General features: G+C 35.0%; 1 protein-coding gene across 1 annotated transcript; it reads right to left on the reverse strand.

Moving 5' to 3' along the window:
- Positions 1 to 390: 390 nt before the first annotated feature.
- Positions 391 to 4,405, reverse strand: LOC139985343 (dual specificity protein phosphatase CDC14A; the record flags this gene model as incomplete). The annotated part of the gene is made up of 7 exons (XM_071999718.1): positions 391 to 599; positions 2,109 to 2,221; positions 2,659 to 2,837; positions 2,910 to 3,039; positions 3,295 to 3,561; positions 3,648 to 3,890; positions 4,200 to 4,405. Coding segments are annotated over 7 exons (1,347 nt in total), but the record flags the coding sequence as incomplete, so codon positions are not given.
- Positions 4,406 to 17,719: the final 13,314 nt, after the last annotated feature.

Below are 17,719 nucleotides of genomic sequence, written 5' to 3' on the forward strand. Positions count from 1 at the left end.
GTATTCTCTATATAATTATTTCTGATAATTCTTCCCAAGAAATCTCTCTATTTAGTTTATACAAGGATGAATCATTTTGTATTGAATGGATTATAAAATCATGTAAAAAAAATTTTCTATAAATCATTTTTCCTTCAATATTTCTGTCAGGCTTTACTGATCCTTGTGTATTTTCTTTTCAAAAAATTATATATATATATATATTAATTAATATTATATATTATGTTTTAATATTATATATTAATTAATATTATATATTAATTATAAAAAATATATATATATTTTGTATGGTTTGAAAAAATCTCAATTATAATTCAAATTAAACTAGAAAGAAGTAAATTTCGTGTTTGAACGAAATAAAATAATTTCTTTTCTTTTATGTTTACTTACTTATTTTCTTCGACGCGTGTTTTTCAAAGCGTCCAATCCGTGAGAGATGCAATTCTTTTGTCGCGACTCTGACGTTCGAGATGGTTTGAATTTGTTCATTTTGATTTCGTTCAGTCTATCTCCTTGTGTCATAATATATGGATCCATAGCTCTGTATTTCTGTGGTGTTCGTTCTGAATTGTCTGTTCCGCGAAAATTTCTTAATTTTCCTATAAGCAAAAAAAGAAAAAAAATTGTATTATAATACCTGCATAGCATAGAACAAAATTTATTTATTTATTCAACGATGTAGATTAGTTACATAGCCTAAATTCTTTTTTATATTCTTCAAGTTTGTAGTTTACCTTTTATATATGCACTAAAAGATACCTTTACAATGACTGCATAATTCAAATTCCATCGTAGTGTCGATAAATAACAAGAAAATTGCATAAGACAAAGAACACTACCACTATGTTAGAAATTGTAAATTGAACCAATTGAAATTGGATGCGCGCGCAGAATGTTCGGTATGAGATCTATTGGCGCGAAAACTTGTTTTATTGATATTTTCTTTTAAACTCATAATATTTGCTGCAAAATATTTTAATGATTCCCTGTTACTTTTCTGAGTCGTTAGTTCTCATAAATAATTTAATTTTAATTTAATTTCGATTCATTATTAATTCCAATTTATATTGGTTGCGCGCGCAGCTATCGATAGATATGAAGTATTGAATGATCGACAAGAAATTGATAATGATTGTTCTGTAAATAAATGTCTTCTTACGTTGATATCTTATAAAAATATATTTTGTACTAATTTTTTGCTTCAATTTCTATGATTATTTCATTCGTTAAGGTATCATAAGTGTTAAAGTTATATATATATTTCTACGTGGTAAGAAATCTCGATCGATTAGTAATCGAAATTGAGATGCGCGAGCATATTTCTGAAGTAATTTTGGCGCGCGATTGTTCTTTCCTGCACGCTTCGACGTACTCTTGAATTTTTTCCTAATTTTACGTTACAAATGACGCCAACACTCTTTCATAATGAGGATTTCAACTACTATGGTTTGTATAAAGGTATAATAATATAATTCAATAGCTTTTGTAATGTAACAGAGCAAAATATTATATGTTAGTTTTTCAAGGTCAGTAGACCTATGCTAGAATACCAAAGATTTATTGAAATTTCGATATAATTACATGAAATTAACTTAGAAACAATTTTCAATTAGAAAAGAATACTATGTTGAAAAGTGTAATATACTACGTATATATATTATCTTATATCAGTTATATAGAACCGTATTTTTACTTGTGTTTTTTAAAAATTAAGAAATAAAGTACGAAAATGATAAAATATTGAATAAATACCTAAAATTCTCGTAAATTTCGTTTTGCCTTTTTTCTCTATTGGTAGACTATCGTGGTTTGGTTCTGAAACAATACAAATTTACATTGAAAAATTGCCACCATAATTTAATGTAATCCTAACTCTAATTTAAAATTAACATTTTTCACCATTCTTTTTTCTCTAATTATTTTCTTTTGTTAGATCATCACTTTCTCGTCAAAGCAGAAATTGAAGATCTTCAATATAAAGGCTGGATTGAAAATTACAATTTTCATAGGTAATATCTTTACTAGCCTCTAATAAAAAATTCTATTCCTTGTATACTCTTTTCTTATACGATTATTGGTTGATTTTAGGCAGAGACATAAAGTCCTACCTGTGCACCCTCCATCAAGCGTGTAGTGTATTTTCCTTTCCAACTTGTCTGCGATCGAATATATTCCGCGTTTATGGTGCAATATTACATCACCATCGCCATAATACTTCAGTCTGCGAATGATACATCACCATGATGTATATAGGTATGTACTGAATATTATTTATACGTCGTGTTCTTTTTTTATTTTTCATTAAAAATGAATAGTAAGAAAGACAATTCCTATCTGTATTAACCCTTTCGAGACGGATTTTCTTTCAATAATAAATGCAATGATATAACATACGGCAACAATATAATGCGATAATATAATAATAATAAATTAAATATAATTTTTAAAATGAAATAATTTCAATTTACAACGAGATCCTATGCTTTAATAAATTTCAATGATGCCAGAAAAAAACAAATTATGATCCTTTTAACAGTTACCTTGAAATATTTTATCCTATTAGTTTCTAAAGGGTTAAGGTTGTTTTTTTTGATTCAATGATCAAAAATCTTTATTGCAATATTACTATTTATATCTAATAAGGGAAATATGAATTACTTATATTGTTGACCAGCGTTCAACAAATTTTTCTCTATATTTTCTAACCAGGCTTGTTGATGTCCAATAACGGAACCAGGTCTGCAAATCCTTATCCAGGCAATAGCTTCTCTTGCCGTCATTTTATAATGCTTTATTAAATATGCGGCAATTAATGAACCTGTCCTTCCTAATCCAGCCTAAAATATTATTCATATAGTAAATAAAATTTGAAGATAGATTAGAAAATTGTTTAAAGAACTTCAAATAACTTTGCAATGAACTGCTATCGGACCGCTGGTATTTTCGCTTAGTTGCAAAAATTCATTCAGTATTCTTCTCGGTGGTACCGTGCCGTCTGGCATGAACATATCGTAATGCGTGATCCCTACATCTGTGAATCTATTTTTAAAGCATTACTTTAATTTCATTCTAAACTTAGAGCCATAACAAATTATGTAACCGTATAATTTCTAAGAGTTTCAGGGAAATATAATTCTTTCAGTATTAATAGAGTAATAAATCTTAAAAGTTAGGAAGTAGTCAATATTTGCAATAAATAATGTAGTTCTTCTACAATTAGATAATCTTATAGAATTTTAAAAAATCATCAGTTGAAATTATTAAGATCTCTGTGATTATAGATTAGATTTGTACCTCGATGCACTGTATGCTTTCTTATTCAATCTGACCACGGCTGTGACTTCGTTCTTTAAAAAATAATCAATGTAGCACTCAGGTGGATGATAAGGTGTGCCTGGTTCCGTACTTGGACCAACGAAAGCCAGGAACTTTTGTGGTACCATCCAATTTAAGGCACCGTTTCTCATGTCCTCATACTTTTCATACTCAACCACATCAAAGTCGCAAAAATTAAAAAAGCCGAAAGAAACTGCTTTTTTAAGCGCGTTCAAGCAATCTATTCTTGTAAAGTAGATTATATAAGATTAATTTCGATTAGTAGAATTAATTTTCCAGTTTATAATTTCCACTCTAAATTGTCACCTGACAAATGAATATTATAAATTCCTGATCCCATAGAGGCATCTCGAAATGGCTTTATAGGAATTTCACCTCCCATAAAAAGAATGTTGTAAGCTTCTCTTGGACTTTTGTTCAGGTATAATACCGCGTAAGAGGCAACCAGATATGCGGAATTTGCCCTTTTGTGATCTCGTTGTGATGTATAGTGCACGATTTGTCTATGCTCATTTCCTGGGCTCTCGAGCTTCTTACTTACTTTGCAGCAGTATCTGTAAAAAACATTATTAACAGTATTATCATCTGATAATAGTTCCAATGTTTTCAATCTTATTACAATTATTTCTTTTTAATTAATATTGTGAATTTTATAATAATGTATAATTTGTATAACAGTATAATTAAATACAAATCCTCTTAATTATACAAAAAATAATTTTATGAAATTATTATTTCAAATTTTGTTTTTTTCATATAATTATAAATTATTACAGATATGGTGGACACTATCAAAAGATAATACTTGAGGGACATATAAAAATATTATTATTTAGAAGTATAAAAGGATTTTAAATTCTTACTTGTATAAACAAGCGAGGTTTAAAGGGCCAAAATCGTAGTAAAAATTATTGTAAATTAGCTCGTCGTCGATTGTAAAGAAATGGATATTAGACGTGCTTTTTACATCCTTTCGACCGTTGTATAACGTTGCAAAATAGAATTTGTCTTTTATATATTCACAGATATAAGTAACATCTGGATGTTTATAAACTGTAGTAATTTCTAATAGAAAAAGATTAATATAAGATAATACAGAAAGAATACAAAACAAACAAATTTCTGTCAGTATTCATTTCGTAAGTACCATCTGGGTTGATGTTTCTATTATCGCAAGTATGATAGTTTCTTTTCGAGGGTACATAACATTTTTGCTCGTACATGATGAAAGAATATCGAAACGTGTTCTTCCTATAAGCGCGATTATTTTCTATAAACCACACACCTTGTATGACAATTAAACAATACCATGTTTCAGCCTTGATAAATCATTTTGTAAATTATATGAAAATGATTATCGTCGAAATTTCCTTGTGATTGGTCATTGATTTTTAAAGATGTCCTAGTCATATCTTGCACAGAAAACAATATGCTTCTTTTTAATTTATTATCGTGATATGCATTAATTTGGGGACAGTGTCATAGATTTGTCTGTTTTGTTGTCAAAGATAGTTTTTGATTACAAAATTGTAATTAACCAAACACATGATTCTCTGAACCTGGAAAAACAAATGAGATGAAAAGGAAATGTATTTCTTTCTCATATTTTTTCATTCTTTTAGTTGTAGGAGAGAATTTAAGAGTTACTGATACTATAATACGTGTACCTTGGACAATTTTCATTTTCTAACAAAATAAAATCTGCTCCTAAATTTATCGTTGTTTGCCACGCCAAATTACTGATCTCATGTTTCCCAGATGTCTGTCGAGTCTCCACGTTTCTCAACTTTTTTTTCTAAAGAGTTGATTGACCATTGGTCGTTTCTTTTGGATCATAATTCGTATACGATATACTTTTAGAATAATGCATTTTATATTTTCACAATACTGATGTCCCGACAATTAATTTCTAACAATGTTCTAATAACGTTCGCAGGGCTAGAGACGATAAGAAGTTGCAGAAATATCAACGCACGCTACAAAGGGTGAGTCAAAGTTTTTCATTTTCTCTGCTTTCAGACTGTAATTACAGTTGCGTTACTTTTAATTAAAGTGCACGTCCTTGCATGCCTTGATCATTTCTTTTGATGTCTTTAAAAAGCTTCGTAAAAAGTCGACATTGAGGTGTACCATTTTCATTAACTCATACGTGTTAGGAAATATTTATAATTCTAGAAATGTTGCAATATGTTCAGTAATGTAAATAATACAATAATAATAATAATTCCAATAACATTAAAATATTACGGAATATAAAATCCATAGATCATAAGTCAGTTTAAATTCCCAAAACTTAATTTTACTAATTTATCCAATTTAATTTAATAACGTGGATCATCGATGACCATCGTAGCGGTCAACGCGTTAATCCTAACTTCTGACCCTACCTAATACTTTTTCTGCAATTTTTATGACGCAATGTTGTTCTCATTTGAAAAAGGAAAAGAAACAAGTAGCCTCAGATGGCAATTTCTCTTAAATCTTCCATTCTTCTCGTACGAAGAATCTCAACGTATTCCACCTTGACCATCTTGCGTAAAACTTTTCCTCTTCTCCCCAACCACTGCCTCCTCCTTGTTTTTCCACTATGTCACTGCGGTACAATTTGCGAATGCACCGGGAAGTGGTTTAACATGCAACGTGAGGCCTAACCGGTAAAGCGACTGATCGGTATTTACGATTCAAGAGAAATCTTTCGCGGGACAACAAGGCGGCTCCGTCCATCCGTTCCGTGCATCCATTCCCTGCGTCCGTCAATCCGTTATAATTTCTCCGTTAATAGAATCCGAGATTTCGTAGCGATCCGTGCGATGCATTCGAAATCCGCCCAGTCGCCGTTCTCTCTCTCCCTCCTCCGTGCTCCTCTTCCTCTTCTCGTCATCTTTCGTTCCTTCGCCTCTTTATCGATCGAACTATTGCTTTCTACTGTTATTTTTGAGCGTTTTTATGTAAGAGTTTCACCAATTTCGTTATTTTTGGAACGGTAGTTGTTTTTCAGTCACGCGTCCTTGCGAGTTTTTGCTTTTTCATTCTTCTCGTCTTTTTCTTATTTTATTGTTTTTCTTTTTGTACGATTAACGAGCAAATATGATCCTTTACGTTGAAACTTTGTCCGCTATTTTTTATTTATTTATTTATCGTCACGTTTGTCGTCGTATTTAATTATTCGTAGCTTGCGTACGAATATTGCGAAACTTCGTCTACCATTCTAGACTTTCGTAAATTTGAGAAAATTCTTTCCCTCCTCCCGCTGCTTCTCTTCTTCTTTCTATCATCTTTCGTTCTTTCGCCTGTTTACCGATCGAACCGTTTTGCTTTCTACCGGTATTTTTAGGCGTTGTTGCGTAAGAATTTCACCAATTTCGTTATTTTTGGAACGTATTTCTTTTTTCGTCGTGGCTTGCGACTGGTCTTTCGAGTTTTATTACTTACTTAACTCTCATAGGCAAACGTATCATTTTTAACAGGCAAACTATAGTGCTTCAGGTGGAAGTTTCATCCTCCTACTGATATTTAGATTTTTTAGCGATTTGAAATATTCGACAAAGAGAAAGATTCGTAAGGACGGAATTAAAGAGCAAAATTTCATCGTCTGTCTAGGAAGCTCACCATTTTTAATTCTTCTAGATTTATAATATAACTTCACATATTTAAATCAAGTTAGAGAACAGATTAACAAGTCTTATTCCGATAATGTGATTATAATTATACATTTGAAAATTTAATGTTACAACCTAACAGTTTCATGTTTGCCATCGTATTTGTCTTTCGTTATTTGTTATATCATTTTTCATATTACGCACTTGCTACATTTTTCTTGATCTACACATTTCTTGATTTCTTTCGTCATCTTTCTCCATTCCAATCTATAAACATTGCACGTGTTTTATTCCTCCATAATATTATTCACAGCTTCTTTATATCTTTCGCTCGGACATTCCGTTTCTCACGGTTTCCCCTTTCGTTTGCCTTTATCTCCCTCGTACACGATTTATCGTTTCAAATTTCGTTTCTCCATGGCTTCGTTACCAAGAACGTCTCCCAGTCCCTTCATCTCTTCGGTTTCTCCGTACTCTCCGTCTCCTGCTGTTCTCCATTTCCTCCCCTTTCTGCCGATAAATCTGCCCCTCTCCACGCCTTTCTTTTCCCACTTCTCGCCTCTCTGTTTCTCTATCCCTCTCCTTGTTTCTCCGCCCTCTCGATAATTCCATTCCCAATGTCCCCCTTCGACAATTATCTCGTCGTCGCTCCTTTTTTTCTGTCTACCACGACTTTCCTCGTTGCATCTTTTATTCTTCGCGTCTGCGATATCCTCTTCCTGTACTACCACCCCTTTTCTTCCATTTTCTCTTTTTTCATTCAGCTTCCTACTTGCACGATGGTTAGACTGCGGATTCGTATGCATATTCATACTATCGAGAACGTATTTTAAAGAAATAGAACGTCGATAGAAAATTGCATATTTTATATATTTTATATTTTTGATAAATTGTGTCCATACATTTGCTTATTTATTTTACCTTTACGTATCGTTTGTATTATTTGCGTTTTCCAATTTCCCTTAGGCGCGTAAAAATTTTGCGGTTTAGCCATGGCGTTTAATTTTAGAATAAAATGTACGATGGAATTCACGACAAAATTTAGGATTCCAGAATAGAAATTTATGCAACAAAGTTTACAATCTTAGAATTAAAATAAAGTCTTTCAGTTGTAGAATAGAAACTTAATAAGAATTTATTCTTTCCATTTTAATGTATAATAGAATGCAGCTTGCAGTAAAAATGAATAAATATACAGGGTGTATCCAGTGTCTTTTGATTTAGCCTCTTGTTATATTTGCATTTAGTTTCTGCAGGTTCAAATTTTGTAAACATAACTGAAGGATTGGAACCTCTTTTATTTGTAATGTTATAACGAACGCCCTGCGTCGATCATATTTCATGTATTCTTTTTGCACAGCATATGCATTTTCAAACTTCCCATAAACACATGAAAATCTGTAGTCTACTAATAAACAAGTATAAATCGAAATCATCGCTTCGATGTCGTTCGTTCTCTGTGGCTACCTATCATCGACCTGTGCAAGAAACTATTCACATAATCATCTTGTTTCTTAAGATGAGACTACATAAGGTTATCTTATAAGTTGGAGTCCCGTACTCAGAGTATGTTATCTTTATCAGAGAGATGATAAGTTGACACGTGTAAGAGTAACTAAACAATGATAAGGTCGAGTCGAATTCGTTGGAGTTGTTTGTTGGCGTTGGTTATTTAATACTATCTATCAGTGTTGTGTAAATCTTGCTTTACTCGCTTATCGTTCGATTTGAATTCAAGGTAGATCCGATTGCGAGAACAGATTTATGTATTATATGTATAGTACAGAAGCTGAGAATATATTCTTATGCGTATAACCGTACATGAATTATTTGAGAGGTTTAGAAAAATAATGTGGCAAACTTATTAATTTGAGAAAAATTGCAGATAAAGACGAGTTTTAATAGAATATAGTAACAGAATAGAAATACTAATAGAAAATTTGTTTGATGTTAAAATATCAAATATTAAAACGTTAGTGAAAAGTAAGGAATTTTTAAAATTTTTATGACAATTAAAAATCAAAGAATTTTTTTCTTTCAAAATATACATATGCTTGCTATGACTAATTGAAATTCCAATTACGTCGAGTGGATTAATTTATTTAAGTTAATTCTTAGATACGATTACCAGTACCGGAGATAAAGGATAGATTAAGAAATCGTAATGAAGCAGAGTTTTTGTTCTCATAAGCAAAGGGAAATCCAGTTATGGACGGTTAATTAGTACTCGAGTCGCGTGAAATTTCGACACCCAATTCGTCTTAGTCCTCTTCGCGCGATGATGTATTCCTTTTTGCGGTTGATTCGCTCCCAGACTTCGAGTGAAGTCATTGTTTGGTTCGTTGGGGAATTTGGGATGTTTAATTGGGAGAAGTACTTGCAGCATTGTAATGAATTAGTTACTGCGAATACAAGATGAATCACTAGATAACGATAATGTGTCATCTTTTCGAATGATTCAGTTCAAACTTGTTTAGTATCGATTACCGTTCCTTACAATATTTGTAAATTCACCTCTTTCAAACACTAAGATGCTTGTAGATGGTACATTTTTAAACTCTACAGATTTTCTCTCGGATCATTTCTTCCGTAGAATCCATTCATATTTGGTTACTTTGGTTATTCGGTAATTTTTTGCATAGATTTTCATCTTGAAGACGTAAATCAATGTAATCTGTATCGATGTAATGTGGATATTTTATATGTGCAACATACTATTTAATATTTAATATTTATCCAACTTATAATATTTATAATATTTTCATAAGACAATAAAAATTGTTCGAGTAAATATAAGAATATGTGTTTAATCGTTCGATGTATTTCAACTACAAATATCATTCTCCTTTGTTCGTCTTGCGTATCGAACTATTTAGCGCACGGAATTTTAAGACACCAAGAAGGTCTCTAGTTGCACGGAAATTTTATTTCAAATTGCGACCGCTCTAAACGAGTTACGAGGGTGTATCGACCAAACTAATACATGTCTTTTGCGCTCATTAAGCGTGTGTTAGTCGTATCTGTGACAAAACCAGATCGATGGGATATATTGGAAACCGTTGTGCTCCGAGTTATCTTGATACTTCAACATGGGGCGAAAAACATCTCACTGTGCGTACGCGAACCCACGTACTAAAAAGGCGGAACCTTTCTTATCCTACTGTGTCCGAAAGAATTCTAACATTTATCATCACATACACGTATACACGCGTGTAAAGTATTTCCAATTTCAATTTTGGGCGCGGTAGCAATTTTCTGGTCGCGTTATACGAGCACCACGTGACACGTGCTGCAGTGATTCTCTGAAGAAAAATGAGTCGTAAAATTTCGCAGACGCATGATGTACAATAAAACAAGCATAAATACAGATTGTTTGAATTCGATTGATCGGCTGGCAAGTAAGGAATAAGGTTTATGAATGCGGCTGGCATTGTGCGGTGGGTGGGAGGGCCGAATATGGCCGCGAGTTGGAAGATGAGCGTGGCCGATCGAGACGATGCCGGGCGAATAAGGACGTGACGTAGTTATATCCTCGCGTATAAGGAAAAGCGGATTCGCTGTTAATAGTCAATATGCATTAGAGAAACAATGAGCGGATCTTCGTGCCGCACACGACGACGACGACGACATATGACCGCAGCAGAGGATGTTGGTCGCGAGCGCTCTGCCTCGTGGCCACCTTCTGGAAATTTTTAACGACCGGATTATGGCCAACTCATCGCGCTTGTCCTTCGAGGGAATTCCTCCGATGAGTTGTTTAATCTTAACTCAGCTTTACAGAGATTAACTTACCAGATCGATATTTCTTACTGAAAGTTTCGTGCGCGTTTAGGTACGCACATCCCTGTTCACAAAGCGTTAGACGAACACTTTCTGGTTTCATAGAAAGCGCGACGGTCGATTAACTTGTTAAGGAAACGATTAATCGACCGGAATTCTGCGTTCGAGTGAGAATGTTGCAGGTACAATTCAAAATAACGATTTAGGAATTTGCAAAAATTATATTCGCTGGAGTTATAATCATTTATCGCGATCCTCGTAATCTCCCAATTGGAAGATCATTGAAAAGACAGTGAACGTATTAAGCGCAGAAGTCAGAGATTTGGAGTACGAATCAGAATTCAGAACTAGATAATAATAAATACAGTGGGAAAATTAGTAACACGAATAATAGATTTGTTTAAGGTAATGGTCGAGAGGGATATTTAGTTTCATTGTACGCAAAGCTACAACATTGAATATTTCTTTATTCATTTATTTATCCAAAGTTGATGGAAATTCTATCTATATTTTTCGTCTTTTTTTTTTAAGATTTCATAACATAATTCTTTTCCACGCTGTTGGTAAATGTTTTAATATGTTTGAAGAGAGGCGTGTAGTCATATACGAACGCGATTGCGTACATCGCAAATGCAAAATTGGAATCCAGTTGTCGGTATTCAATAGCCTTATCCAGCTCGCGTAACGTTACCCGAGATACGTTGCGCTTAAAATAGATCCCGAACGATACCAGTTGGAAGCGTAATTAGCCGGCTTAGAAATTGCTTAACCGTAGAGGGAGATGTTCCCTTGATTCCTTTTCTTCTTCTTAATCGACCTGGTTTTCAGCTGCCCCGATTTCTGCTTTCTGCGACCAGGTTTAAGCAACTATCGAGAGGATCGTGAAAAAGAGCATCTTTTAGCTAGCTTCTTCTATCAGAAGAATCAGAAAAGGAAATATCCTTTATCAAACTAACAACTCTCTTACCAAAACGATTATCAAAAGAATGTTCGAAAAATTCCCAAAAGAATTTTACTCGTCTCACAAATGCTTGATCAAAGATGTAGCAGAAGGATAGCCAAAAATCGTTTACCAAATAAGCTTCATTCATCTGACAAATCTTCTACTAAACGATCATAAAGATTATCAAGCTATCATCCTTTATCGATGTAATTCTACTTGTGTAACAAATTCTTTATCAAAACGCCACCAAAAGAACAAGTAAAAAATAGTCGAACGAATCTTACTTATTTGACTAATGCTTTACACAGCAACCACCAAAATGATCATCAAAGAAAACATGTTTTACCAAACTGACAAATCTTCTGCCAAATTATCAAAAGGATCAGCAAAGAAAATATCCTTCGTCGAATTATCAAATCATTCACCAAAGAACAACACCAAGGGAAAGGTCCTTTATCAAACTATCGAAAGAATCATCGAAGGGAGCATCCTTGGTCGAACTAACTAAACTCGTTCGAGAAAACCAGCCTCCAATCCAGTGGAACCCGGCCATCAAAAGCCACGATACAGACTACATTTCACTTGGTGAAATGTCATCGATCGGAATCGAGACGAGCTCCATTGGAATGTTGGTCGCGAAAGCATCGTGGCTGGCTCTCCTATTCGATAATTTGGACGTTGCAGAGCGGCGTGAGGCGAAGGTAACTGGCACATCCACGCACCGCCGCCAAAATACCGGCATACAAGAAGAGGCTAAGGAACGTGTACGGGGACACGAGGTGTACGTGTTCTGCGAGTGAGAGGCCGATCGAGGGATAGATGCTCGCGAAGCGGTGGCTCTGCTTCCGCGTGGACGGACAATCGCCTTTGACGAGCTCGTTCGTGTGCACGCGCTCTCTACCAGCACGGATTTCATCGTCCCGCCAAACTACCACGGCATAACAATCGTCTCTATGCGTGTACCGATACAGGGTGTCCTGTAATCATGTTACTATCAAGATTATTAGGATTCTATATGTATGATATATATGTATACGGAGAAACGAATGGAGAAATTGTGAGATTTTTAATAGAAGATTTCTTTTGAGTAGGCTTATCGTTAGGTTGCACTGAGTCCAGCGCATCTGAACGTGAAACTCAAGTGTAAGGATCTGTTTCTATATATTAATTATTGGAACAAGCACTATGTTTTGGATGTATTTGTATATCTTTATGTGTTACACGCATTCCAAGCGTAGAACCCCTAGATGAAAAGAAAAAGAAATGGATTTAGTACGAGTCGTGGGGATTCCTCCTTAAAGTGGTTCGGCGCATCTGGCTGGTTTCTTTACAATTCCTGGCTTCTTAATTATCGTTTTATATAATTTACATTACTCGTGTCAGAGAGATGTCAGGGCTACGAGCTTTTCTCCTTTGTCGTACATATCTATCATTTAAAAATCATTCTTAACGTGTATTTCTTATACTTGGGTATTATAAAAGAGTATCGCAGATATATCGCATGCCTTGTTGAAACAAAAATCCACCTCGAAAGAGTTAAATGATGCTCAAAGATACCAAGAAAAATTGCTCAGTTAAAATTCCTCAAAAATAAAGATTTCCTTCGTAAATTTTCTTAATTCCTCGCTAAAATTATTCTGTGATATTCTAAGACATTCACATGGTAGAGGCGCATGTGTGCAGAGAAAAATGAGACTCAAAAAAGAGAGTGATACTCAATTAAACTTTCTTAAAAAAGAGATCTAACATAATACATACTAGAAATTTCACTCAAAAATTTTCAATCTATCGTTACACATAAAGTGATTCTATTTCTGGTTGCGTGTCTGATCGTGAGACATCCTGTAGGTGTGTGCTTCGTCTGAAAAACAAAGACACGTTAAGGGAAGAGTTAAACGACACCGAAAGATACTAATAAATAATTGTTCTGAGTTTTCCTAATTCATCGTTACACATCTAATGATTTTATTTCTGGTTGCGTGACTGATTGTGGGACACCCTGTACGTGTGTGTTTCACCTGGGGGACAGAGACGCGTGTGTACACGCGTCGAAGAAAGCTCTCCGCTCGAGCCACGCCACGGAACTCTCTTGTCTCTCCTCTCGTCGCTGGATGACCGCGGTCGATACGCATGAGCATTCGAATCACGACGACGGAGCGGGCACGTAACAATTTCTGTTCTTGGGACTGGAGCCACTGGATGGATCGTCGATCCTTTCAGTTGGCCGTGTTGCACATCCGCGCCGCTGTCCCGCCTTTTCAATCTTCCTTGTTGTAAGAGAAAACTGCCAGCTTTCCTCTCTTTTATCGTCCTGCCGTCATTTCGATCGATCGAACCTTTCGTTTTAAAGAATTCTCGAGCAATTGCTGGAGTACGCAGGAAACCGATATCTGTTAACTCTTTCGAGATAGAGTTTCCTTTTAACCTATCGAAGGAAAATGTTGAATTCAAAAGCAACATTTCATTTATAATCTTTTCTTCAATTAATTTATATTACGAGTAGACTGCGGATGTTCGCGCGAATTTAAATTTTCACGAATATGACTAAATAAATAGAACCTATGCAGAGATTTATTTCATCGCTAGATGTTATAAGAACGACTATAGTTCAGACATTTTATGTATCTCTGCATATTACCTCGCATTCTATCTACTTTTCCATCTTCCGTAAAAGTCCGCTCTCCAATATCAAATATATAGATCTTCAATTATTTTTCAATATAAGATATGCTCAACATTTTCTTTTTCGCTACTTCTCCCACTTAAATCTTACAATTTTATGAAAAACAAATTCGAGCATGGTAAACTATGATAAACTACTTTTCTCTAAATCATGAAAAATCTTTTTGTACCCTTCGTTTGAGTCTCTGAGAAGTGTCTCTTACTTTAGTACATTTTTTGTATCCTGGCAAAACGATGTTTAAGTTATTTTATTTAGATCCTTCGACATCGTTGCATTTACCTAACTCTTACACGTTATTTGAAAACTTGGTCCCGGATAGTTTATACCATGTTAATATAATATACTTTACATATTATAGTAATAAGATAATTCACCGAATTTGAATTATCCTATGGTTTGGAAGAAACAGTTTAGTTTGAAGACTAAGGGTTGTTTTCGATCGAAACGCGTCAGAATGATGCAAGGATTTATCGAAGACAGGAAGTTGAATCTACATGACGTGATAGTGGTCATTTTAACTTATCGCGATTCTACGTGATTCCCGTTAGGATGTTGGACATGCAGCTTCATTCTGTTTGAACGACGCTGCAAATTTATCTTCATAACTGTGCGCGATTCGGGTCGAGACAGAGCACAGAGAAGGTTTTCGATTTAATATTCTGGAACTGGCTCGATATAAATTTCGGAAATCGGGCCTCCTTGGCCTTGGACGATGAGAGTCAAAACAAGGTTCCAAAATGAAACTGGTACAGAGCATCCTTACAACCTCTTGCCTTCGTGCAGCTGCTGAAAACATTAAAAAAATATCATAGCTTTTAAAATATCGATAACATTAGGAGACTCCAGCGAGGAATTCCAACCTTCGTATTCTGGGTTAGATAGTTTTATTCTGAAGCTAATGTCTTCTGTGGATAATTAATATTAAGACCTGGGAGTGAGATAAATGAAACTTAGTAACTTAGAAAATAGTAGCATTATGAATAACTATAGCGCAATATGATTCATGGATTATGAATAATTATAGTGCAATACGATTTAGCTTATAGATAATCACAATGCAATATGATTTATGGATGATGAATAATCATAGCGTAATATAGATATAGAGAAAATAATAAAATTTTGATCGTTGACAATGTTTTAACGTTCTGCGAAATGATGAAACTCTAGTATTAGAAATATTCTAATTCTTCCAAGAACATCAAATTTTCATTTTTGATTGCTAGACAAAATATCAAGCTCTGACGTTAGACGCTAAATTCTTCGAAACGTATTCAATTCTAACGTCGAGAAATTCCAAATTCCAGGATACTCCGTCTTCTTCAAAACCATTAAACTTCAGTATGCAAAACATTCCAACGTTCATTCAGACACATCAAAGGGGTTAGAATCCCCACTACTGGATTCTCTGAAGAATTCAACGATTTCCTATAAGCGAATCCCCTTTCCTTCCAAAAATACACAACTCGCAACTCGGGCCTACCCTTCCCAGAAATCTTCGATTCGAGACTTTGTATCTACGATGTACATCGATAGCATCAGACCTGTTCAAACGATCAAATACCTACCGTTCTGACAATTTCACCATTAATATCGAACATATTATATTACAATTGAACGTATCTCGCTCTATCAATTCTCGTACAGTTAATCAAGTGCAGTGGTATGCGCTCTCGAGCTTAAAATAATCATCGAGCACAAAAATACGATACGATCGTATCATATAATAACTTGGTACTTATACGTGAAACGTAGTCGAACGATCAAATACTCTGACAATTTCTCTGCTAATAAACTTTCATTTGGAAAAATGGCACGAATCAATCCACGTTACTAGACGCTACCGAGTACCTAAGAGGCGGTATATTCGCACGTACGAACGACAGATCGTCCGAGCTGTAGCATCACGGTGGGTGAACGTAGCCGTCCCCCGTTGGTTTCCAATCGTTTGATGACGATATTTCAACATTCGAACGTCGCCGGGTGATCATGGTGCAAGATTTAAGTCTTGATTCACCGGGACGCCGATTGATACGCGGATCATGTACACGCTGAATTCTTATGCTAATGCGAGAAAGGAGCCGAGAAGACAATACATCCACATCCAACACCGGCACGCTGCCGCATCTGTATACACTCTGCGTCCCGTATTCTGTATTCTGTCAAGTGAATTAATACAATCACGAGGACCGCCGGGTGATTTTAGATGCGGTGAGATCGTGATCGCCGCCGCCACCGCCACCATAGGCCGTGGCCACGCCATGCTACGCTTTATCGAGCTTTCTCGTCGGGAAAACGGAGATGGTCCCGATCGTGACCTTGGGAAAACCATTTTACCAACACTATAACCATTTGTCCTATCCTCGTTGCTGTAATATCGCGCACGTAATCGTTGCATCGTTCGAGATGCAAGCAGAGATTGCATTGAGTTATGGTCATGCGGAGATGCAAGTGTCGACGACACTTATTTTCGGTACTTTGGTATCCTGATATTCCGATACTCTCGTATCTATTGGTACTTTGTTGTTCGATACTCGAGTGTTTGGCTTTTGGAGTTGCACAGATAGTTGTGAAAAATAGAAGTATCGAACGGCCTTTGGAATTTTCTTTCTCTGTTATTCATATCGTTATCTGGACTTTTGTACCATGGTTTATCAATTAATAATATCAGAGAATCGACAAGTTAGAAGAGAAGCGGAGACTGCATCGTGTAATATGGAAATACAGGTTTTGGTTGTTCGGAAATGTGATTACAATTTGAGATTATATTTTTTGTTATAAAAATTATAACTTGGTATTTGACTCGTTGAACTGGATATGCAGCACATAAACTGGAAATTAGAATGCAATTACAAGTATTCTATTTGAAAATTTTCTTTAGAATTTGTTATTGTCGCGATATGTTTCAGAGATAAATAAAAATATGGAAACGAGTAATTTACTTCGAGTAGTTGGCCGTCAATGATGTATCTGATCAGCGAACCTGATGTTTCTTCTAAGGAAGTCGTTCTTCATACGTATTCGTCCTAGACAAAACAACACGACTAACGATAACACAAAACGTAGTAATTCAACAGCTCACTAACGCCGAAAACACTTGTAAAGCCAAGCAACATCAAATTACTGGGCATGTAACACGCATTAAGAATTGCATCAAGTATACTAATGCGCGTAAAGACGCAACGACAAGGTGTAACGCTTGCGAAAGCAGCCTCTTCTTCGTGAAAATTAATCGACGTCTGGCTAGGGGAGTCTTTTAATAATAACTCATCATACATATGCAAAAACCATTGCGTATAAGTTTCTTTTACGTGATTGATTTATTGAGTCGTTCGTTAAGAAAGTCTCAACTGTACTGTGACTGACTACGTCTCTTTA

The sequence above is a fragment of the Bombus fervidus genome, chromosome 3, assembly GCF_041682495.2.
Source record: "Bombus fervidus isolate BK054 chromosome 3, iyBomFerv1, whole genome shotgun sequence".
In the NCBI taxonomy this organism is placed as follows: domain Eukaryota; kingdom Metazoa; phylum Arthropoda; class Insecta; order Hymenoptera; family Apidae; genus Bombus; species Bombus fervidus.